The sequence below is a fragment of the Cervus canadensis genome, chromosome X (assembly GCF_019320065.1).
Source record: "Cervus canadensis isolate Bull #8, Minnesota chromosome X, ASM1932006v1, whole genome shotgun sequence".
Classification (NCBI taxonomy): Eukaryota; Metazoa; Chordata; class Mammalia; order Artiodactyla; family Cervidae; genus Cervus; species Cervus canadensis.
Window position 1 is genome coordinate 23,355,521 of NC_057419.1, and position 24,025 is coordinate 23,379,545.

A 24,025-nucleotide genomic window follows, 5' to 3' on the forward strand; every position below is an offset into this window, starting at 1 on the left:
GCTAATTTAGGTCTTAGGGAAAAGTCTAATAATTTCTTCTGGTTTCTGAAGGCTTATTAATGAAGCCCTCCTATCTAAGACAGATACACCCTTATGCTGAGCTTCAAAGGCCAAGCTTTATTTGCTGTAATAAATAGCAAAATTTACTATAAATTGGCAAAATTACCAATTATTGTTTCCTCATCGGTAAAACAAGTGGTGCTTAAATGTTTGCTGAACTGAACCCAAAATATGTTACTGATAACATAATTGTTAATTAAAATAATTAAACTTACACACAGTCTAACAAACATCCTTATGAACAAAAAGACAGCAGTAATAGCTTGCAAAAGAAACAAGATGTAGGACTTGCTCAAATACACAATAAAAAAGAACTTAACACCCAAGCAGTATCAACTGTATCTTAATATGAAGTGTATTAGACAAGTTTAGAACGAAATTACTTAGGAAAAAACAATCTACTCACTCATTAACTATGCATGCATATACGTACACAGATACATATATTTGAAATTATCATACGTCTACACACAACCTGGCATGGCAGCAAGGTTTATATATGAAAAAATGAGAAATATAGTTTATAATTACGGCTTGATAATGAATCCTAGCTGTATATATATTAAGCATATGTTAGTCAGTTGTGTCCAACTCTTTGTGACCCCATGGACTGTAGCCCGCCAGGCTTCTCTGTCCATGTATTAAGCATAAACACTATTCATAAGAGTATTTGACTAAAATTGTTATATTAACTGCCCAGATAAGCTACAAACTGAAAGAAACCTAAACAAATTAGAAAAAAAAAAAAAAACCTCTGGGAATATTAATTCAAGACAGAGAAAAAGTTACCCTCAATTTTTAAAAAAATAAACAAGAAAATAACAAACACCAAATCCTGTTGAAAGTAATTTAAAGAATCATAGTTTTTCTCTCAACTTATTCTTTAATGCAACTATTTTCTTTCATTTAGTTCCAGTCCTTTGCTTATTTCCATATATTTAATATTTTTATTGCTATTTTGAATTAAATCTTTTTCCATTATCATTTCGAACAAAGAAAACTATCTATTATTTTAAAAATATATACTCTGTTTAATACCACCTTATTAGACTATCATTGGTTTTAACAAACCTTTTTAGTGGTTTCCTTAGATTACCTAAGTAGATGATTATATCACCTATGAATAGTTCTGTTTTATCCGTCTTTTGAATATTCTTTGATTTTTGTCTAACTTCATTAACAAACTCTTCTAGAATGTAAAATATAGGTGAAAACATACTAAACATAAACATAAACGGCATACTTTTAATGAGATTGCCCCTAATATGTCTCTATCAAGCATGACGCTGGCTACTGGTCTTAGACTATTTTTTAATAATATTAACGACACACTCTTTCATTTCTATTTCACTGTTTTTAACTGATACTAGATACTGAATTTTGTCTAATGCTTTCTCAACTTTTCCCATAACTTTTTAATTAGAAATGATTATGTATTCACAGGAAGTTGCAAAAATAATACAGAGGTCCCATATATCCTTAACCCAGTGGTTACATCTTACACAACTTCCTGTCAAGACCAGGAAATTTATACTGGTACAATGCCCAGACCTTACTCAGATATCACTGGTTTTACAGGTTCTCACGTGTGTGTATGTGTGTCTGTGCACTCATGTTACACATTTTATCACATGTATAGATTCTTGTATCTAACCACCAAGTAAAGATACCAGTTCTTCACCACCAGGATCCTGCGTGTTGCCCCTTTATAACCATTTACCTCTCCCTCACCCTTCTTCCTAACCCTGGCAACCGCTAATCTAGTCTCCATTTCTACAATTCTGTCATTTCAAGAATGTTATATAAATGGAATCATATGGTATGTACCTTTTCCCCACTCAGCATGAATTCCCTTGTGTATCAATAATTCATTCCTTTTAGTTTAGTAGTATTCCAGTACACCATGGTGGGAACATACCACAGCTTGTTTAACCATCCACCCACTGAAGGACATTTGCTGTCTTAACTTTTGGATGTTACAAATCAAGCTGCTGTGCACATTTATGTACAGACTTCTGTGTGGACATGCATTTTCAGTTCTTTGGGACACATGTCCAGGAATGCGACTGCTGGGTTGTATAGTAAGTGTATGTTTAGTTTTTAAAGAGATGGCCAAAGTTTTCCAGAAAGGCTGTATCATTTTACTGTCCCATCAACCACATATGAGAGAGCCAGTTTGTCCACATCCTCACCAACACTAAGTAGTGTTAGCATTTTTCATTTTGGCTATTTGTTAGGGAAATTAAATTAACAGTCTTGATTAGGCTTCAGAGACAAAGCAGAGTAGGCCTCTGACCTTACTTCTAACCTGCTTGGACACTGCCCAAATGGTGAATTGACTGAGTAATTGCCTGCTGTGAGTGCAAGACTTGCAGCACCATATATTAAGATGGGGGAGGAATCTTGAAATTGTTGTGCCCCTGGAGGGGGCCTGGGCAACCAAGCCCTAGGCTTAGCAACATTCCAAGTTTTACATGACAAAACCAACAGCGTTAACATAAAACCAGAGCTGCAATTTGGTCACAAGATTGGTCACAGATTGATGATGAAATCAGTTTGTGCCCTGGGATTATAAACCGGAATCCTGAACTGCAGTCTTTGAAGTCTCACCCATGGACCAGACGCCCTGCCTGGGCCCCTTTCCCAATTGGGACTCCAGATGTACTGACATGAAACTTCCCAGCGCTGTTTAAGTCTGGATTTTGGTCAAAACCCAATTTGGTGCTATATTCTCTGCTCTATTTCTCTTTTAATATTAGTTTATTGAAAGTAAGCTAGATAATTCTCTAATACTTGTATTATTTATTTGTATATAATGAGTGGTTTATTTTGTTAACAAATCCTTTGAACCTGAGACCAAAGTGAAAACTTTTGGCAAAACAGTATTCTAAAAGGCATGTAGATATCTCTCACTGTGGTTTTAATTTTCATTTCTCTGATAGCTAACCATGTTGACGAGTTTTCATATGCTTGTTTTTCATATATCCTCTTTGATGAAATGTCTGTTTGGATATTTTTAATTGGACTATTTTCCTTTGTTACTGTTAGGTTTTGAAAGTTCTTTGATATATTCTAGGTACAAGTCCTGTCTCAGATATAGGTGTGCTAATACTTTTTCACACCATCTGTAACCTGTCTTTTCATCTCTGTAACAGGATCTTCTTCATAGAGCAAACATTATAAATTCTGATGAAGTCCAATTTATTTTCTTTTATGGGTTGTGCTTTTGGTATCTGGTCTATGAACCCTTTCCTTAGCCCACAGTCCTGAAGATTTTCTCATATCTAAATTCTAAATGTTTTAGAGTTTTATATTTAAACCCATGATACACTTTTAATTCGTTTTTATATAAAGATTAAGGTTTAGGTTGATGAATTTTTTCATCTTGCATATCACTTGCTAATAGAGACTATTTTTTAATTTCTTCCTTTCCAATCTGTATGTCTTCAATCATGTGTTTTGCACATTTTTAATATTTTCTTCAACTGTTTAATATGGTGGACTACATCAACTGATTTTTGAATACTGAATCAGTCTTACATCCTTGGAATACAACCCACTTGGGTCACAGTGTATAGTTCTTTTTATATGTTGCTGGATTTGTTTTGCTAATATTTTGTTGAGGATTCTGTGTCTATATTTCTAAGGGTACTGATGTATAGTTTTCCTTTCTGTACTGTCTTTATGTTTTGGTATCAGGGTAACACTGGCCTCAAAAGATGACTTGTGATATGTTTCCCCATCTATTTTCTGGAAGAAAATATGTAGAATTCATGTTATTCTTGATGTTCCAGATCTTTCTTTTATCACTTCCTTTCTGCTTAAAGAACTACCTGCAGTCATTCTTTCACAGTCTTACTACAGACACATTCTCTTAGCTTCCCTTCATCTGAGACTGCTTTGGTTACACCTTCATGATAGAAGGATATCTTCACTAAGTATAGAATTTGGAGTTGCCAGTTCTTTTCTTTCAGTACTTAAAATACAGTGTGCCATTTCCGTCTGGCTTCCATCATTGTTCCCCTGTAAGTAACAGTTCATTTCTAACTGCTTCAAGATTCTTTGTCTTTTAGTTTGTTTTTAAAAAATTTAATTGTAAAATACATGTGACATAAAATTTAACATCTTAACTATTTTTTAGTGTACAGTTCAGTATGTTAAGCATATTCACATTGTTGTGCAACCAATCTCGAGAATTTTTTCACCTTGCAAAATTTAAACTCTATAGTCATTAAATAATTTCACATTTCCAAAGGTTTGATTTTGATGTGTCTAGGTGTGGATTACTTTAGGTTTACCTTATGTGGGGTTCAATCAGCTTCTTGAATCTGTAGGTTGGCATCTTTTGCCAAATTGGGGAAATTTCAGGCATTATTTCTTCAAGTCCACCTTTTTTCTCTGCTCTGAGACTGTGGTGATATGAATATTAAATCTCCTGTTAATGTTCCCCAGACCCCTGAGATACTCTTCACTTAATTTTTGGTTTATTTTTACTCTGATATTCAGATTGAGCAATTTCTACCACTCTATCTTCAGTTTTATTGATACTTTTCCAGTCATCTTCATTCTTTTTTGTTTTTTTGGCTGTGCCACATGTGGGATCTTAGTTCCCTGACCAGGGATCAAACCTTTGCCCCTTACAGTGGAGGCCCAGAGTCTTAACCACTGGACTGCCAGGGAAGTCCCTCTGTTCTTCTGTTGAGCCCATGTAGTAAGTTTATTTTGGTTATTGTATTTTTCGGTTCCAAAATGTCCATTTTATGCTTTATTTATTTTCTGAGATTAATTTTTCATTTGTTTCAAATTTTTATACTGGCTGTTTTAAAATCCTTGTTAGACAACCAACATCTAAAGCATCTCAGTGTTGGTATCTGGTGCCTTTTTTTCTCATTCATGATATGATTTTCCTGGTTCTTAAGTGAACTTCAACTGCAATAATGGACATCTTGGAGAATTTAAGACTCTGGATCCTAGTTACTCTTATTTAGCAGGCAGTCTACCAGCTGAGGTGCAGTGTGAGGGCAGGGTGAGTGTGTATGTTCAGCTTCCTGCTGGGCTCCGCCAACACCACCCTGGCAAAAGTAGAGCAATGACTCACACTGCCTTTTTGCAGATGGGTGGGATGGAAGTTCAGCTTCACTCTTGTTCCTAGTGAAAGTGGGGCACCAACCCGCACCACCCCATTGCCACAGAGTAGGGGTGTAAGCTCAGCTCCCTGACAGATCCCACTGACAGTAGGGAGAGGGGAAGTGGAGGGTTGACTCACACTGCTTCATTCCTGCAAGGCAGAGAGGAAAGTTCAGCTCCCTTAAAGACCCAGCTGACAACAGGAGAGGGGAGAGGGGGGAGTGGAGTGCCAATCAGCCCTGACATCCACCACTCTTTTGCCTCGTAGCTGCCAGATTGGGGTGGCACCTGGGCCTTACTGCATCAGGGGAGGGGGAAGCAGTGTTGACTAGGCCACCTCCAACCACCTTGCTCTACCTTGTTGATGCTGGGTGAGGGTGGAGGCTCAACACTTCACCAACACAGGGCGGTGGGGAGGCTTAGCCAGGACTAGCCCTGCCTCACACCACCTTGTTATGTCTCACTTCCTTCAGGTTGGGGTGGAGGCTCAGTGGTTGCTGGACCCCACAGATAATACTTTAGAGAGAACACCACCTCCTTCTGTAGGGAGTGGGACAGGGGTGGCAGTGAGGGAATATTGGGTCCCTGCACAACCTGCCAAAACCATTCAGCAGGGGGAATCAAAGTGCTGTCTGCTTTTGCTAGGCAGGAAGGGAAGATGAGGTCCCTCAGCTGCCCAGTCAACACCATGGGGTAGAGGAATCCAAGCACTGCCACTTGCTGCTTAGGAGTAGGGTGGGGTTTTTCTGTTGGTGTTTGGCTACAGTAGGATGGGTGCTGCCAAAAAGGTTTACTGTTGTTAGCCTACCCTTCCCCCCACAGTCTGGTTAAAGAGAACTGGCTTTTCTTGGAGTCCGTTTTGTCTGTGTCTGTTGTTGGTTCCAGGTTGAAGGCTTTTACAACACCCTCCAGGATATATGGGAGGTGATAAGAACACCCAGAGAACTCACTATTTGTGTCATTCCTTTAGTCTCAAAGTCTGAAATGTGGAAATAAGAAGGCAGACTGTCTGCAGAGTGTTTCTGTGCTTGTTTGTTAGGTGTTTTAGTTGCAAAGGAAGACCTAAGGGGAAAAAAAAAAGACTCCTCCATCTTGGCATAAACAGATGTCTCTTCCAAATGACTACTTTTTACGTTGAAATAACATGTGTGTGTGTGTGTGTGTGTGTGCGCGCGCACGTACATGTTAAAAGAAACTTTATTGGGTGTTTGGGGTAATAACATTTATTTTCTAAGTTTCCATATTATGGTTAAAAATGCACTATGGACTGCTATAACATCATAAATCATAATTTTCCCCTAAAGATCCAATTATGTTTATATTGTTTCTGGCAAACTTAGCTTGCTTCAAGTTACTCAACTGTCTGTCCACCTCAATAATTTCACATTATAATATTCCAAAGGAAAGAACTCTATTTTATTCATTATCACCTGGTAATATACTACACAAATTCAGAACAGCCAGGGGGGAGAGATCACTTTAAAACTCATTTGGAGCTCTTCTTTTTAATAATCTAAAGCAAATTAAATTTTTAACTTGCCAGTGACACCTCTCTTTAAGTAACTCCCCTTACTGCTACCAACATCCATTTTGATAGCTATTCTTCTTGAATTATACCAAGAGCCAACAGGAACTTGAAGGAAAGAAGGCAAACAGGGGTTTTGCTTTGCATTTTTACTTCTTTAAATGAAACATCTGTATATCTCACATTAAGAGATGGATTCTTGAAAATTCATTTATTTATTTATATTTAATTTCAGAGATTGTAGACTCTCTGTTTTGATTGGTCTTTGATTTATTGCTATGGTCTTGCTTTAAGTAAGAAACTATAGTATAACAAGACTGAAGGCTGAAGGGACTGTAAGGAAAAATATCACCTAATTTTTGCTTTCTTTCTATAATTTTTTAAAATTAATCTTTTACTCCTAGATGTGTTTCTTTAGAAACTCTGCCCTAGCTGGGAGGTGGGCCCAGGTGATGAGGTATCCTAAGATATTTGCAAAGAATGCAGGTCTCTATTCACTCATTTGGAAAGCTATTGTTTTAGAAAAAGCTTTTTATTTACCACATCTAAAAATGAAGCAAATTTTTTAAAAGTACAAACTGAAACTAAGTTTTCTGAGAACAATGCATACAGCATGACATAGGTAAGCATCTTCTGTATTAGAATTAGAGTAAAACTCCATTTAAGTTTCCAAATCAGCAACAAAACATGCGCAAGAATTATGGATACAACTAGACAATAAAGACATGAAAAATCCTTCACAACCTCATTCATTAGAGAAATGTAAATCAAAACCACAATGAGATACCACTTTCACACACACAGGGTGGTTATAATGAAAAAACAATAACAAGTGTTGGTGAGGGTGTGGAGAAACTGAAACTCTCATACACTGCTGATGGGAATGTAAAATGGTAGACGTTCAGTTCAGTCCACTCGCTCAGTCGTGTCTGATTCTTTGCAACCCCATGGACTGCAGCATGCCAGGCCTCCCTGTACATCACCAACTCCCAGAGTTTACTCAAACTCATGTCCATTGAGTTGGTGATGCCATTCAACCATCTCATTCTCTGTCGTCCCCTTCTCCTCCCGCCTTCAATCTTTCCCAGAATCAGGGTCTTTTCAAATGAGTCAGTTCTTCACATCAGGTGGCCAAAGTACTGGCGTTTCAGCTTCAGCATCAGTCCTTTCAATGGCACAAACCAGTTGGAAAACAATTTGACAGTTTTTCAAAAAATTAAATATAGACTTACCATATGACACAGCAATTCCACTCCTAGGCATATACCCAAGAGAACTGAAAACATATTCACATAAAAACTTGTAGACAAATGTTCACAGCATTTATAATAGCCCAAAGTGGAAACAATTCAAATGTCCATCAACAGATAAATGGTTAAACAAAATTGCTATAACCATGCAACAGAATATTACTCAGCCATAAAAATGAAGCACTGACACAAACGCTACAACATTGATGAACCCTGAAAATATTATGTTAAATGAATGATGCCAGACACAAAGGCCACATATCATATAATTCCATTAATATGAAATGTCCATAAGAGACTAATCTACAGAGACAGAAATTAGATTATTAGTCACCAGGGGCTGGGGGAAGGAGTGAATAGGGAGTAACTGGCTAATGAGTATGGGATTCTGGGGGTGATGAAAAAGTTATGAAATCAGATAGTGATGATGGTTGCACAACTTTATGAATATACTAAAGACTACTGAATTACATACTTCATAAGAGTGAAACGTTGTGGCATATAAATCATATCTCAATTTTTTAAGAAGATTAACTGGGGCTCTTTAACCTAACAGTTAAAAAAAATCCAAAGGGTGAAAAAAAGCCACCAATGATTATGTAACATTTCTTTAAATTTCCTTTTCTTTCACTGTAGCAAGATAATTGGCAACTTTTTCAGGTTCAGTCAGACCCTGTTTTCTGGCACTCTGAGGGAAAGTCAAATAGATTTTTTCTGAAAAGAAGATGCAAATATAAAGAGGTAATGATTTAATAAGCTGCAATTAAAAAACAGCAGTTACTCAAGCACACACCTAGGGGCTTCTGTATGGAGAGGGGTTAAATTACATCTGGGCAAACCTCCTTTTTCAAGTACAGTAGTTTTTGTTTCAAATTCTCACTTGTAAGACAGCTTAAAAATTGTAAAAATTTCCCATACAATGTCAAAACTGCTGTTTCTCAAGCCAGCTCACAGAAGGTTATTTTATCCAAGCTCTATTTGAAGAGTAGTATCAATTTTGCTTTTCTAAGTCTACTTATACATTCCCATAAAAACATGTGTTCAGTACAAACCATATGGACCCTTTCTCCCTTAGGAGGAGATGTCATTTTGACCAAGTCACTCACCTATATGCTGTTCTCAACCAAAGCTGGGCAGTCTAGTGGAAAATCAATGGAATTTTCAATCTGTGAGACTTGGTGTTTGAACTCTGCCTCCTCCACTTAATAGCTGTGCAATCATGAGCAAGTTACTTAACCTCTCTAGGCTTCAGTTTCCTCATCTGTAAGTTGAGGTTAATTACATCTATCTCATTCAAGTTGATACACACAAAGCGTCTAGTCAAAGAAAACAGAGTTGTTAGTCGCTCAGTCATGTCTGACTCTTTGCGATCCCGTGGACGGTAGCCTGCCAGGCTTCTCCATCCACAGGATTATCCAGGCAAGAACACTGGAGTAGGTTGCCATTTCCTTCTCCAGGGGATTTTCCCAACCCAGGGATCAAATTCAGGTCTCCTGCATTGTAGGCAGACTCTTTACCATCTGAGCCACCAAGGAAACCCCAATCAAAGAAAAGGCATTCAGAGTAAATGTTAATCTCCAAGATGTATCAATCTACTTTCCCAGTATTAATTAGTACAGTATAGTGAACAAAAAGCACCATTTTGGATTGCTAAATTTCCCCAATGCTTCAATGTTACCACTTGAATGAGAAATGTCACTGTAAAATTAGTAGAGTTGCATAAAGTGCAGAATGGTTATTTGAGGTACATGTATCACTTATCGAAATCTTCAGGGTAGAAGATAGACAAGACAAAGCTGATTAAACATAATTTGAAAAACCATATTCAATATACTTTTCATTTAGAAAAAGCGTTAAGCCTATTAACTTTAAAATAAAAGCAATAGAAGGTAGAGTTGAAAAACACTGGTGTAGAAAAAAGGATTCAATTTGTATTCTATGATCTAGAATTGTACTGTTGTATGTGGTAGCCAATAGCCACAGGTGACTATTAAAATTTTAATTAAAGTTAATTTAAAAAATTCAGTTCCTCATACTAGCCACATTTCAAGTGCTCAATAACCACATGTGGCTAGTGGCAACCGAACAGCGCCTATCTAGAAGCTGTTTAGGTGAATCTCTCCTATTATTTTATATTGTTTTCAGATAGACTCCTCTGCTCCTAAATGTGAAGAAGCAAAGTAAGATCCTGCATAATTGAGGTTTTTAGTATAGCTTCTACAAGATTTCTGGAGTGAGGATATCTCCCCAAACACTGCACTTGAGATGTACTTCAATCTCTTAATGGCAAAATGAACTTTTGTTTCAGGCTATCGTTTGACATCTGCTTATAACTCATATCAAATGACTATACCAAGTTTCCTATAACAAGTTTTGTGGCCCAAAGGATTAGAGGTAAGCTCACAGAAATCTAGATGACCAGGTCAGAAATGAAGATGAGATCATCATCACATGTAAGATTATAAAAATCAATTAACATGGTGGATAAAACATAGTTTTTAAGGTATGTAAGAGACCATGGATAGAATATTAGTTAAGACAGGCAAATCTGACTTAAGTTATGCTACTGCTGTAATTCTATTCATACTAATAGAGGAGAAGAATAATAGGAAGTATAAAAATGCTTTTGGATTTACATATAAATGTATGGTTATGTAATATTCAGGGAACTAGCACTGTTTCATGGGGAAAACACACACACACACACACACACACACACACACACACACACACACACACACACACACACACACACACACACAAATACCCTCCAAAAGACAAAGTGGAGAGCTGACTCCAGGTGGGACAGCAGGCTAGCTTTCAGTCTTGCAGCAGGCTGATCTTTAGTTCATTCACATTTCTTTCTAGCTGACAACTTCAGGAGAAGAAGGTAAAGATTCAGAGTAAGTAATGCCAGTAATTGAGCTATTCCGCTATGGTAGGTTGAAATATAAAATCAGCTTGTTAGTAGGTAATATGTCCGTCAAACATCCCTGATTCCAGAGGTATGTGTATATGATGGACAGAGATCAGAAAAAGGGTGAGAAAGTCATTTTACATTATTTATGAAAGCTTTAGTCACTCAGTTGTGTCTAACTCTTTGCAATCCCATGGACTGTAGCCCTCCAGGCTCCTCTGTCCATGGAATTCTCCAGGCAAGAATACTGGAGTGGGTTGCCATTCCCTTCTCCAGGGCATCTTCCCAACCCAGGGATCAAATCTGGCTCTCCTGCATTGCGGGCCGATTCTTTACCATCTGAGCCACCAGGGAAGCCCTTACATTATTTAGTAAGCTGTAAGTGCAAATTTTTTAAAAGATGAAGTAACAATATTCCCAAGTTAAAAACAGCTGCATCAAAATGTTATTAATCCTAGCTATTTTCTAGTAACTGTAAGTTTGAAGCAATTAATTAAAAAAGAATGGGACAGGTAGATAGACTGACAGCAGCATTAAGTAGAAAGTGATAAGGTTTAAAAAAAAACCATGAATATTAAAAATAAGTTACACAGCAAGTCAATAAGGGGGTCAATTAGTAGGGGCAATTAGCTTGATATTAAGATAGAATATGACCACTAATTTCAGAACATTGGCTTTTAAAAGTTTAAATTATTTAAAACTTTAATTTAAGTTATTGCATTTAAATTTTAGTCCACTATTAAGGTGGAAAATTGTTACACAAATTAATTTAGAAAGACTTCAAAATGAGACAAAAACTTTTGACAGTTACAGAAAAAAAAGCTTTGATACAGTCAATTAAACATAACAGCTTGTTTCCAGGCAATACTGGATCCTATTACTATAGTTATCAGACTTTCCAAAACTGTGTTCTGCAAAGCACTTATGTCCTTTGAGACTTCAATAGATGGTTCACGAAAAAGGGGTGCTGACATCAAGTCTCAAACGCTTTGAGCTATTTCCTTTTTGCAGATTCATCATGTACATCATCATCTTAAATTTCTAAGATGTTGGGCAGTAAAGACATTGGTCACATCTCATTTAACTCCACAACTCCCAAATTTATTTGATTATGTCATGATCCTGTGTGTGTGTGTGTGTGTGTGTGTGTGTGTGTGTGTGTGTTTTGGAGGGAGAAGATGGTTGTTGGGACACAGACACATCTTGCAAATTTTCAGAGACTTCTCAGTTGAAAATACTATACATACTATTGAAAGTTGCTTAAGTACCAGTATCACGTAACAGAATAAAATCCAAAGGACTGTATTTCTAGACAGGAAAACCCATCTACTCATGGCATAATCAAATAACCAAAACAAACATGGTTCTAGTAATGGGGAGGGAGGTGTGCAGTATTAATTTCTGTCCCTAAAAAAGAAAATTAACAGAAGTGACCCTAAAATATAAAAAGACGCACACATTTTGTTTTGGTACTTTTTAAGAAAGTGAGTTAAAATTCTATTTATTGATACTATATATTAAGTTTATTTCTTCACAGACACACCTCCTTCAAGAGGTTGACATATACAATACAGTATATCATATTTCATCAATTACTAGACACCATCATGTGTTAAGATACACTATTATCTTATATATCACTAAGGGAAAAAAACTACTGCTAACTAAACAAGAATGCCATGGATTGTGAGAGGGCTTCCAATTTAAACATTACTGAAATATGAACATACTTTCTTTTCTTTCTTCCACACATACTCCTCAAAATGTTCTTTATCTGTTTCCCCCCTTTAAAGACACTATCGAAGAGGGGAACAATACAAAAAAAGGTAAGATTCAAGAGATTTCTGTTCACCTTACCCTTACAATTATATTCCAATATTACAAAGGTTCTTTTAAAACAGGTCAACCAAATAAACCATTTTTAATTGTTCTGTTTGATTCTGGAAAAATTACCCCAGAAGAAAAACACAGAATTTACTAAAATAGTTCTGTCTGAGAGATGATTCATTTTAACTATTAAATGCTTAAACCATGTACTGAACCAAATGCTTTACATATATTATCATTTAATTCCCATCACAACCCGATAAAGTAGGTATTGTTTTTATGCTTATTTTACAGATTAGAATGTTAAAGCAAGAGATTTTAAATAACTTGCATAAGATTACAAAGATATTAAGTGGTAGAGGCAGGGCTCAAACCCAGATCTTCATGGCTCTGAAGTCTGTTCTTTAACACTTTGCCATACATTCAAATTATCCCACAAAGTGGAATAAGTAAAACTGAAATATTTAATTGCTAGTAACTAACTTGTTTGCTTAAAACAGCCAAATGTATTGAATGATCATTATGTTTCATATGGCTATATTTTATACTGTTTTATACAACATATATGTTTGTGTTTGTTTTGCTAAATGACACACTTTACTTAACAATTAAGATTTAGTTATCTTGCTATTTGGTATAAAACTGAAAAACGAGAGTAACTGAGATTTGATAATTGTTCCAGATTAATGACACAGGAAACTGTTATCAACTCCTAAGGTTGGGGGGGCTGGTGTGTGGTGCCGGTGTAAGTCTAATGCCAAGTATTAAAATGCAATTACTTGGTTTTTTCCTTCCTATTACGTGAAATAGGGAGTGGGATGTGTAAAATATTAATTTACTCACTTGCACTCCATGCTTTAAAACTTGTTATCCACCAAAAAACATAAACAACTGAGCACTATTACATTCATGCACTACCAAGAGACCACCAAGATGTCACTGTTGTACACTGTAATCTGAAACCACTGGGTCTAAAATATTCAGTCTGCACTGGCCAAACTGGGCCACGTGAGGTCACCTATCATTCACAGCCTAGCAGATCACACGTCCCTGAGTATGGAACTCTAGAGCAAATCTTGTCAATGATCACAATGGCATAAATTTTTTAGTGGATGATAAATTTAAAAAAAATCTTTACAACTCTTCTGCAATTCAGACTTCTGATAAATGATCTGCTATATTTTTGATCATTCTATAATTTACCAAATGTCATGTCCTTGGTCAAGGGTGCACATCCCAATTATGCCACTCTTTTTATATAAAAATAAGATATACTCATTGTGATTTCCAGAAACAATGATGAAAAGGCAAAGTCTGCCTATACTTGTTTCTTTAATTGGATAGGCTTCTCTCTTTATCTTAAAATTTAAATGTATCAAAGAAGTTTCTCATTTTGGATTAACCCCATTAGTATAGGATCAAGCTGCCAAAATAAAGCAAAGTTTCCTAAATTTAATTTTAAAAAACTGATATTTAATATTATAATCACTAAAAACAGCAAAGTGTTCAATAATGTGTCACAGTTACTCGACAGTTGACATGTAACAATACCTGTCCTCTCCTCAGATCTTCACTTGGGGGAAAGAAAAAAACCTGAAAAGTGGTAAAAATGAAACAGGAAAAGGAAAAGAAACTTAATAAAACATTTTTTTTCAAAATCAAAGATCACACTTTAATAGAATGTTTTTCCTTACAGATGAAATGTAAGAAATCTAATATTGATATAGTGGAAACATACAGAATCCAATATAATCTTTGAGATTACAAAAGGTTGCACATCCAGTGAAGATGGTTTCCAAAACAAGGGTCTTGTTTTTTGTAAATATTTATATAGTTAATATTTTCCAATGCATTATGGGTACATCTTATTTAAAGGAATTCAAGGTAGCTATTATATTTTTACATAGCACATTTCTATAAAGCAAAGAGAATCTCCTTAATTTCTTTTTGAAAATCATTCATATTTAGGTTTACTAGAATTTATCTTTACTAAAACTGAGAAAGTGTCACTTTAAGTCAGGCTTAAGATCCAGTAAATGTCCCTAAGAGCAGAGGCTGGAGTTTGTAGCCACAATCCCTTGATATCCATGTCCTAAACAGTCAAATATTCAAAAACACACTACCATCTTGAATAATTCATTAGAGTTTTGAATTAACCTGGAGCATTTAGGAAGCTATTTTGCTTTTAATCTTGTACCAACCTTGACTTTGCTTACATAGTACTTCCTTTATTATTCTAAATTTGCTTCTTTAAACATTTGGCATAGTTCTAGCCTATCATGTTCTGAGCCATGTTTGAGTTCAACCACAAGGGTTTTTTTGTTTGGAGCACCATGAGACCCATATGAGGTCAAGAAGACATACAAAGGAATCAAGAAACTGCCTGTACTTTTGGTGAGGTACTCAGTTCTTATAAGATTGCTCATATTTCAATTTAAGATTAAAATGATAAGAATAGAAATAAGACTGACAACTACCCTATTCCTGACCTTCGTAATTAACTCACTGGTCATCTAGGGGGCCTATATTATGTATATGCCAGGCACTGTGTCAAGTGCTAAGGATATAAAGAAGAAAAAAAAAGTCTCAGCTTTGAAGAATTCAGTCTCCTAAGGAAGAGACTGTAAATGTAAATCTCTATAGAGAAGGACCCTGACATCTTTTAGCCTGAAGAGAAACATTTTGGTGTTTTTACTCAATGACTTTTCAAAAATGATTTTACTCTAGTAAAATACAATTATTCACTGATAAGAACTTACTGGGGAGAAGACAGCATAATATTAAGTCCAATATTAGACATCCAAATGAAAATTTTCAACCTTCTCCTTACTGGTTTCAGTATTTTCAAATTTGTGTCAGAAGTAATTTACTTGAAACAGCTGAATAAGCAAAAGCAATAAAATATCTAAAGGCAATTTGTTAGAATCTAATTTTAATAAATCTAGACAACACTGGCTCTGATTGAAATACCTTATGCCAGAATTTCAAGAAAATTACTTGAAAATGGCAAGTTGTGGAAACCTATCTGCCAGGTTCTGGAAACCATGACAGTAACTGAAATAAGTAGGCTTTAACAAATGAGACATCTTATAATACCATAATTGTTTCTGAAAAATACATGGCCTCTAACTATTGGCTTATTTGTTTATACTGATTTTTCCCACAAAAGATATGAAACATCTACCCTAGTATAAAGTAAAGCACATGAATTATATTCACCTGACTTTGAATTATGGCTCTGCCATTTACTATTTATAATCTTTGTGCCCTTAACTTCTGAAATCAGTTTCTTAATCTGTAACAATGGAGACCAAAATCCTACTCTGTTGGGGGATTGGAAGGATAAAATGAAATAGCATGAGTGCAGTATCTGGCATATATTAAGTGCTAAATAAACGTTAGTTTTGTGTTTTCTTTATCCAAATGTATGCTGCATAGAAAAAGGAACAGGTGGAAACTTAAATGACTTTTTAACACATTGATAAATGCCAAGCAGAAATGTGGACTGATTACGAGTAGCAAATGTTAACGTTTGCATCTAAAAATCAGGCTCAAAGCAAATTCAATTTCTTTCCACAAGGTCGGCAGTTTGAGAACATACCTTTTACCTATGGTACTTAAAGCAAAAAATTTTTCTGAAGAAAAAAAATGAATGAAAAGAGTACCGGACGCATTATTTTTTCACACTATCCATTCAGAAGATTATTAAACATTCTAAATTTGATTTCCTTACCAAAAATTTACAATATTCGACTGGCTAACAATTTTAAATGAAATTCTCTTAATTTCGCCAGACTTAAAAACCTTATTTCCTTTAAAAAAAATATTTTTAGGAAACATCTATCAATGTGTTTTCCATGGAAGAACAGCGTTTCGTTTAGGTTTTAAAAATCTGATCCAAGTCGCAAAATGCAAAGCACCAACCGTAAGCACTATTACAATTCTGCTTGCGATAAGGAGAGCAAGTAAACATTTTACTTTATTCAGCAGCGGAGGTGACCAGGCAAAAAGTGCAAAGTGATTTGAACTGATCCCCGTCCCCCTCCCCCTCCACTCTACTCAAGAATGCAAGTGTCCCGCATCTCAGATCAAAACTGAGCCTCGGTCTTACTGACGTAACCAGTAACCCTATCCACCTCTCACACTGCGGAGGCCGGCAGGGCAGCGGCTGCCGCCAAGTACACCACTCATCAGAGCCTGCCCCATTCCGCCCCCGCGCTTCAGTCATGCTTTCCAGAAATGGGGTCACTCACTCAGTAACTATCACACACACGCAGCCTATCATCCTGTAATCCCCCAAAGTCCGCTGTGGGGATAGAAGACAGCAAAAAGTCAAGGAGGAAGAATCACAGACGCGCCACCATCAGGAATTGATTTTCCGCTCCGGAGAGGAGCGCTGATGCCTTGGAATGGGTCTTGTCTGGATTATTTTCACAGACCCCGAGTTGGTTCTGGGACAGAAGCGGCTGCGAAGAGCCGGGGAAATTCTGTCTGGCCCTGTTTGGGTATATCGTTTGGGTTTGGGTCACCAGGGTGGGTATCTCAGGGACGGTCATCAGATCCCGGGCGAGGTAAACCAGAAAGCCCTTTACTGCGGCCGCTGATCTCCTTGAATATCATCGTATCATCTCCGCGGACAGGAAACTCAAGTTAAACTCGAAGAGACGGGGTCCTCAAGCTCAGCAACCTCAGAAACGGGGCGGGGGGTGGGTGGGATGGAGAACCTCAAGCTTCCCCTTTTTCCTTCGCAGCAGCAGAAACTACTGCGGCAGATGGGGGGGGCCCAAACCCTCGACTGTCCTGCACCCCTTATCCGAAACCACCCCCCACAGGTCGCCACCCCTGTCCTGGGCCGTTCCTGCCCACGCGCGCCGGGTTCCCCAGGGTAACCCTGTCCCCTGACCGGACTCGAGAGTCCCCGCTCTCCAGTGAACCCAATCCACACCCCTCCCGCATCCCCCAAAGTCACCAGGGTCCAGGGAAGCCCCCGACCAGGCAGGGCCAAACTTCCCAACTCCTCGCCGGCCCCCGCTCCGCGTCCTGCTCCCCCCACGCAAAGTTGATGAAAATCGGCTTCTTGCAAAGCCCGGGCGCCCACTCCAAACCCCACGCGCCACCACACCACAGCCCCTCTAGCGAGCGAAGGGAGAGGGGGTGCGGGTGGGAGGAAGAGAAGGGCAAACAGACCAACCCCAACTACCCAAACCGGAATCCCGAACCGAGGGGAGAAGCGAGAAGCAGAGGAAGGGGCCGAGTGGCCGGCTCCCGGGAAGAGAGCGAACCGGCGGGGGCGCGGGGAGGGGGCGCGCCGGCCCCGGCCGCCCGGCTGCACTCACCTCAGCGCTGTCGGATGGGCTCTCCACAGCCATCTTCTGCCACGGGTCCGCCAGCTGCGCCAGCGGCATCTTCCCCCCCGGCCCGCCGCCTTCACCACCTCCTCCCTCCCCGCCCGCCCCGCGGCCGGCCCCGCTCCGTCGCCGCCCGAGCCCCACGGCAGAAGCGGCGGCAGCAGCTGCAGCAGCAACCGCGGCTGCCCGAGAGAGGGCTCGGCGCCGACACAGACCCTCGAACGCCGCGCGCCCGGCTGGAGACGCCCGCGCGCTGAGCGAGAGCCTCGCGCCGCTGCCCGGCACCGGGTCTCGCCCCTTTCTTCCTCTCTCCTTCCGCCGCCGGGACTACAGCTCCGCCCCCCCCGCCGGTTCCCGCGCCCGCTCCCAGCAGAACAGCGGCCCCCGCGCGCTCCCCCACTTCCGCTCACAACATGGCGCCTAAGCGATACCTGTCTCTCAGAGCGAGGCTCGGCCGCCGCCGCCACCGCCGCGCGCACCCGGGGGCGGGGCCTGGGAAGACACGCCCCTAGCCGCGGCGCTCCGCTCGTCCCTCCTTCCTCGCCCCAGCTTCAGCTTCTGGGCCTCGCCTTCTCTCAGGAAGGGCAAGCGGAGAAATCTGGGGGCGTCGGCGGGAGGTGGGGGAAAGAGCGGGAAAGGAGGAGGTGCGAAAGGCTGAGAGTTTCTAAGAGCCACGGGTCCGAGCAGGTTGAAGGCTCCTCAGGGATGTAGAGAATAGTGGTCCCCACCCATCTAGGGAGAGACCGGCGAGTCGTAGGGGGTGCGGTACCGTACCAAGGACCCGGGGAGGGGTTGTGGGGTCTTTTCGGCCCGATTCTTCCGTGGGTGCATGTGGGCGCGCCGAGTCTATGGGCACATCTCGTAATGGCCCAGGACCCACCCTCTCCCAGGGTCAGACGATGGGCATTCACCTGCCCCTCCACCCCCCACGATGGGGACACAGAAGGCTTCGTGTCCTGGAGCCGCTTGGGGCTTCGGCTCTCGGTTTGAGTCAAGGCTCTCCAAACTGACGCTTCTGTGTTATATTATTTTTAATATCGGGAATTACTTCGTCTTGCATGAGTCGACCCCCCGCCCCCAAGTCCGCAGAGCCCTCTGGCTTCAGGCGCGACCCTCCAAGCTCGTCCCCTCCAATTCCTCCCCGGTTCTCCGCAGCCTAAATCTTCACGAAGGAGAAAACAAGGAGGTTCTTTAAGGCTGCCGGTCTCGGCAGAGGTTGGGGAATTATTTTAAAATATCTTGGTGGCAGGAGCCCGGGATTCCTGCTTTTCTGTTGACTTTAAATAAAAGATTAGATTAAAAATCAGGCTGGCGGCGAGGGGAGGAGGGGAGAGAGGGAGGGCTTCTAACTCCTGCCCAAGACAGGGAAGCCCTAGGTTAAGGAATCCCAATCCCCAGGCGGCGATGGAGCGCCAGAAGACGGGGAGAGCGTGAAGGGAGAGGCCTGGACGTCTGGAGTGGGTGGGGGCGGCGGTTTCGACCCCATGTTCCCGGCGCCAGGTGCCCGACGAGCTCAGTGCGCCGGGGCAGAATTGTGTAAAAGTCGCCGGGCTGAGTGGAAAGCTACCGCAGCCATTGGCTAACCGCCCTACAAGGAAAAGGAAAAAAAGTAAAGGGAAATCTCCAAGCCGGCCAGTGCTTCCATCCCCTCAGGCCTCTGCCCAGGCGTCCGGGTCCTCCCACGCCCGGCGACCACAGCGCGTCCCCCGCTGCGCTCCTATGCACGCCTCTTAACAGCTCCTTTCATCCTCCAGGGACCCACACACCTGGAGAGCCCTGGCCTTCCTCCCTAACGCAGGTGTGAGGATGAGATTAGAGCCCCACGCCTAGCTGCCCAGCCGGGTCTGTGCGGGCGGTGCAAGGTTTCTCTCTTGGCCGAGAGAGGCAGGTGTTCGTTCTTTCTACTGCTTTCGCTGGCGCGCCCCTGGGCACAGGCTCGAGGCCCGGGAGCCCCGTGGCCACCTGAAGAGGCTCCATCTGTTCAGGGAGCCTGGGGAGGCGGCCGGAAATCCTCGCTGCGCGCCCTCTCCTGCAGCCTTGGACTCAGGGGGACAGCTCAGGGTTGAGCAACATCTGGGCAGGCTCAGCGTGGTCTGTGGGGTGGGGGTGGGGAGGACGGAGCTCGTGATTTTGTCACCTCCCCCAGCATGCTGATTCAAGTGCTGCAAATCCAATCTGGACCCAAACCTCAGCTAATTTGGCAGCCACCGTCTCTAACTCCTGACAGTAAAACCAGCCTGCAGTAGTTTGAAGATAAGCAATTGTATATCGTTTTGCATTTATGTACAAAGTGCCAGATTTAGCTTTCATTTATATTGCAAAGCACGTTACCATTCCTTACAGCGAAAAGAAGTCGGTCAGTTTGGTTAGTATAAGGTAAATTAGTCCCCCACCAACGGTGATCAGTTATTCCAATTAACATTCTTTCTTTAGTAAAAACATACAGTTGAAAAGAGTTATCATGTGTCTAACACTGTCCAACGCTAAATACTCCACTCAAAGGGTGAGCCAACCTTTTTAACATAAATCTAGTTGTTTGCATACTTAAAAGTTGATTTCAGTAGGAAGTTGATTCAGAGGAATAACTTTTAAAGTAGCGAATTCATCTGAAAAAGTAGTGTGAACAGTGATCACATTGCAGGAGTTAAGCATTAAATGAAGTTAATAATGGGCTAAAGTACCACTAGCGCAGCTGTCCTGCAAATGGGCTCAAGTTGATAGTATGTGAATTGATTTGGCAAAACAGTATTCTCCTTCCTTTAGCCCAAAAAGAAAAGAAAGCGATTTTTTTCTTTTGGTTAACAATAAACTTTTTGACTTCTTTCATTTATTAAATCCAAGAGTGGTGCAACCACTCACTCTTGCTGGGAGAATTGGGGAAAATCAAATAAGGCTGGGGCATTTGTCTTGCAGGTGGCAACAAAATGAGTTATTTGAACATAGACGGTAATATTGCCCTGAGCAGGATTACCTTCCACCCCCCCCTTTAAGAAAGGAAAACTCTTAGGTATTCAAAGAATAGCTGCCTCTAGAGAGCACCTGTGCAGGGTAATATGGTAGCCACTAGCCACACCGTGGCTCTTGAGCACGTAAAACAAGGTTGGCTGGTTGCTATTGAAATCACACCAGATTTCAAAGGCTTAGTACCAAAAAAGAATGTAAAGACCTCAGTAATAATGACGAGTTGATATTTTCAATATATTGAGTTAAAATATTTTGTTAAAATTAATTTCCTATTTCTTTTTACTTCTTTAATGTGGCTACTATAAAATGTGTACTTACATATGTGGCTTACTTGTCGAGACTGGCATTATAGCTGAACAGGACAGTTCTGCATTAGCATTTTCCTTTAACATTGAGCCTTTTATATATTCCTAAAGTTCTGTAATGTTAAGTGATGCCCTCACATTCCATTGTCTTTTGGGGCTCCTCAGTGCAAAATCTGCAGAAAGGGTTGATTCAATTACCTACTGATTCTATACCCCTTCCCCCAACACACACACACACACACACGCACACACACACACACACACACACACACACACACACACACACACACACACCCCTCTCAGTCAGAACCAAGATATTGGAAAGTTATTACTTTATTACTTGAAACTACAGCAAAGGGAAACAGCAAACCTCAGTCAAAAATCTGGACTAGATTTCCAAGAAATCATTCCTGATGTATGACAGGACAACCAGATTTAACCTCCTCTGTCCCCAACAATTTCCTGCTATAATTATAACCTTTGTGTACAAGTTTAAATGGGCATTTACTTAACAAAATAACATTTGTTCAAAAAAAATGGAGTTACATCAGTCTGGAAAAGTTACAAGATGACTAAACTATGGCTCATGGCACAATCTCCACCTCATATACATCCAGTACTTCCAGTTATAGGTTTGTCCCTATGGAAAACCCATAAAGTGGACTCATCAGTACCTCTCTGAAACAGGTGTTATCCCTCTACATTATCTGAAACAATATATTTACTTTCCATACAAAAAAGTAACCACGAGACTATTTAACTATTTCTTTCCAGTAAGAAAGAAAGATAAAACTTGGGCTCGAACTTTATCTTGCCTTAGACAATAATTAAACAAAATACATGGTGACATATTTTTTATGTGTATGAATTTCATCTTTGAAATTTCCCAAGTAAAAATTATTAAGAATAGTTTCCTGATTGACACACATCTTAAGAGACAACAGATATTTCTAAACCTATCTGGACATTTTATTTGAAAGAATTCAAGTTTCAGAAAATGTAAGATCTTCTCTAGAGTCTCCTATAGATATAAAGTTCAATGATTCTGGAATTGCGTGTGATGCAAGATGCTCATAAAATCTATAAGGAACTAAGGGGAAGACAATCTATGATACAAATACTTGAAACGTTCAACATTCTTCATGGTAAGGCAGTACAGGATCACAATAAGAGCAGAGCTAGGCCTATGTCTAAACTCCAGGTTCCTTTACATCTCTAAGCTTCAACTTAAAGGCCTAGAACAGGGTCTGGTATGTAACAGTTGCTCAGTAAACAATGGCAAAATAAGCTTAGTTTTCCTCATCTGAAAACAGGATAACATCACCTCCCTTGTGGAATTTTGAGGAAGATTAAATAGAAATAATGTCTGGGAAGCATTAAGCACAGTGCCTGCCACATAGGAAGCATTCAATAAATGGAGCTATTGTTACCAACTTCAGAAAGGGAGTATTCCTGCATACATAATATAATTCAAAGACTTTACTCCTAAAAGTTATTTCTTTCCATTTGTTGTGTGATCATTTCATTAGGGTATAATCTATTTCTTGAGGGCACTCTCATAGTGATATGAGACACACACACACAAAATGATACTGTAACTTTCTGTGGATTCAAATAAAAGAGCATGTAGGGTAACTTACTCTTCTGTTTTTCAAGCCAGGTATGTTGAAATGCAAATGATTACAGGTCAGTTGCCTCATAGGCTATGATCAAAACTTTGTTTATGTAATGCTCAAAAGAAACTACAAATGTATGATTCAAAGTTAACATTACCTGACTCATACTTACGCAGTGAGGACAGGAGGAACAGGGAAGTATGGAGGAGAGGTCTGTGTCAGACATGCTTTAATGTTTTCCTTTATTGGTTTCCAAAATGTTTAATCCTTAGAGGTGTCATTTTGCTTCAGAGTTGTTTGAAGGGGAAGAATTACGGGGCTTTGAAACTTGACAAGGAATTGAGAAGAGCCATTCCTGGAGCTTTAATAAGCTACTGTTTTCCTTCAGTTTTCATTTTACTAGCACAGAAAAGACCCACTAAATGTTCTTGTTTGTAAACACTAATTCATAAGAGGGAGATAATACATTAAAATTTCATTTTCAAACTGATATTAAAAATGACTGCTTTAACATTAACTAAAAATTGCAGTATAAAGTACTCCTTCAGAGAATAAACATTCCCATTTTATAACTATCAATTTAGTTAGGTTGGTTAGAGCAGTGGTTCTCAAATTTTTTTCAGTCCACAAACCATTCTGAAACAAAAGCCCAAGAACCACTAGTTCCTACTCACCACTATGGGAAAAAAAAAACACTTTATGGAACTGTTGTTTTAGAATGTGGCTATTATTGTGGGGGGTTTTATTTTTTAAAGTTTACATTTGTGCTTTTGAATATAGATTTGCATCTGCAACCTGAAAAGATACTTTTAAAAAATCCTAACTTTTTTAGTGACGTACATTTAAGATCAGTCTATGATCAGACCTCAAGTGGGAAAATGAAATTTGGGTAAAGCTATGGCAGCAAATAGAGCTCTATTCCTCGACCACCAACTGAACCTCGGATCTCCATGCTTGGGAAATCTGCAGCTTTAATCCCAAAGATGTGTCAAAAATTGTGTGAATGGGGGCAGTGTCAAATCAGGTCTGTTGCAGATAATAAGGCATATTTGTAAATGAAATATGTTTTAATCAAACAACACATTG

The 24,025-nt window shown here is 39.8% G+C and overlaps 1 protein-coding gene across 3 annotated transcripts in view; it reads right to left on the reverse strand.

Annotated features, from left to right (window-relative positions):
* Positions 1–18,189, reverse strand: part of RPS6KA3 (ribosomal protein S6 kinase A3) — a 102,229-nt gene extending 84,040 nt beyond the window's left edge. For 2 of the 3 annotated variants that reach the window (XM_043457538.1, XM_043457539.1), the window contains exon 1: positions 18,043–18,170. Coding sequence is in view for 1 of the 3 variants with exons in the window: in XM_043457537.1 (XP_043313472.1) it covers positions 18,043–18,111 (69 nt within the window). In the remaining 2 variants the exon portion in view is untranslated. Of the gene's footprint in view, positions 1–18,042 lie in introns of all 3 variants that reach the window. The other variant, XM_043457537.1, reaches the window with a different exon arrangement.
* Positions 18,190–24,025: the final 5,836 nt, after the last annotated feature.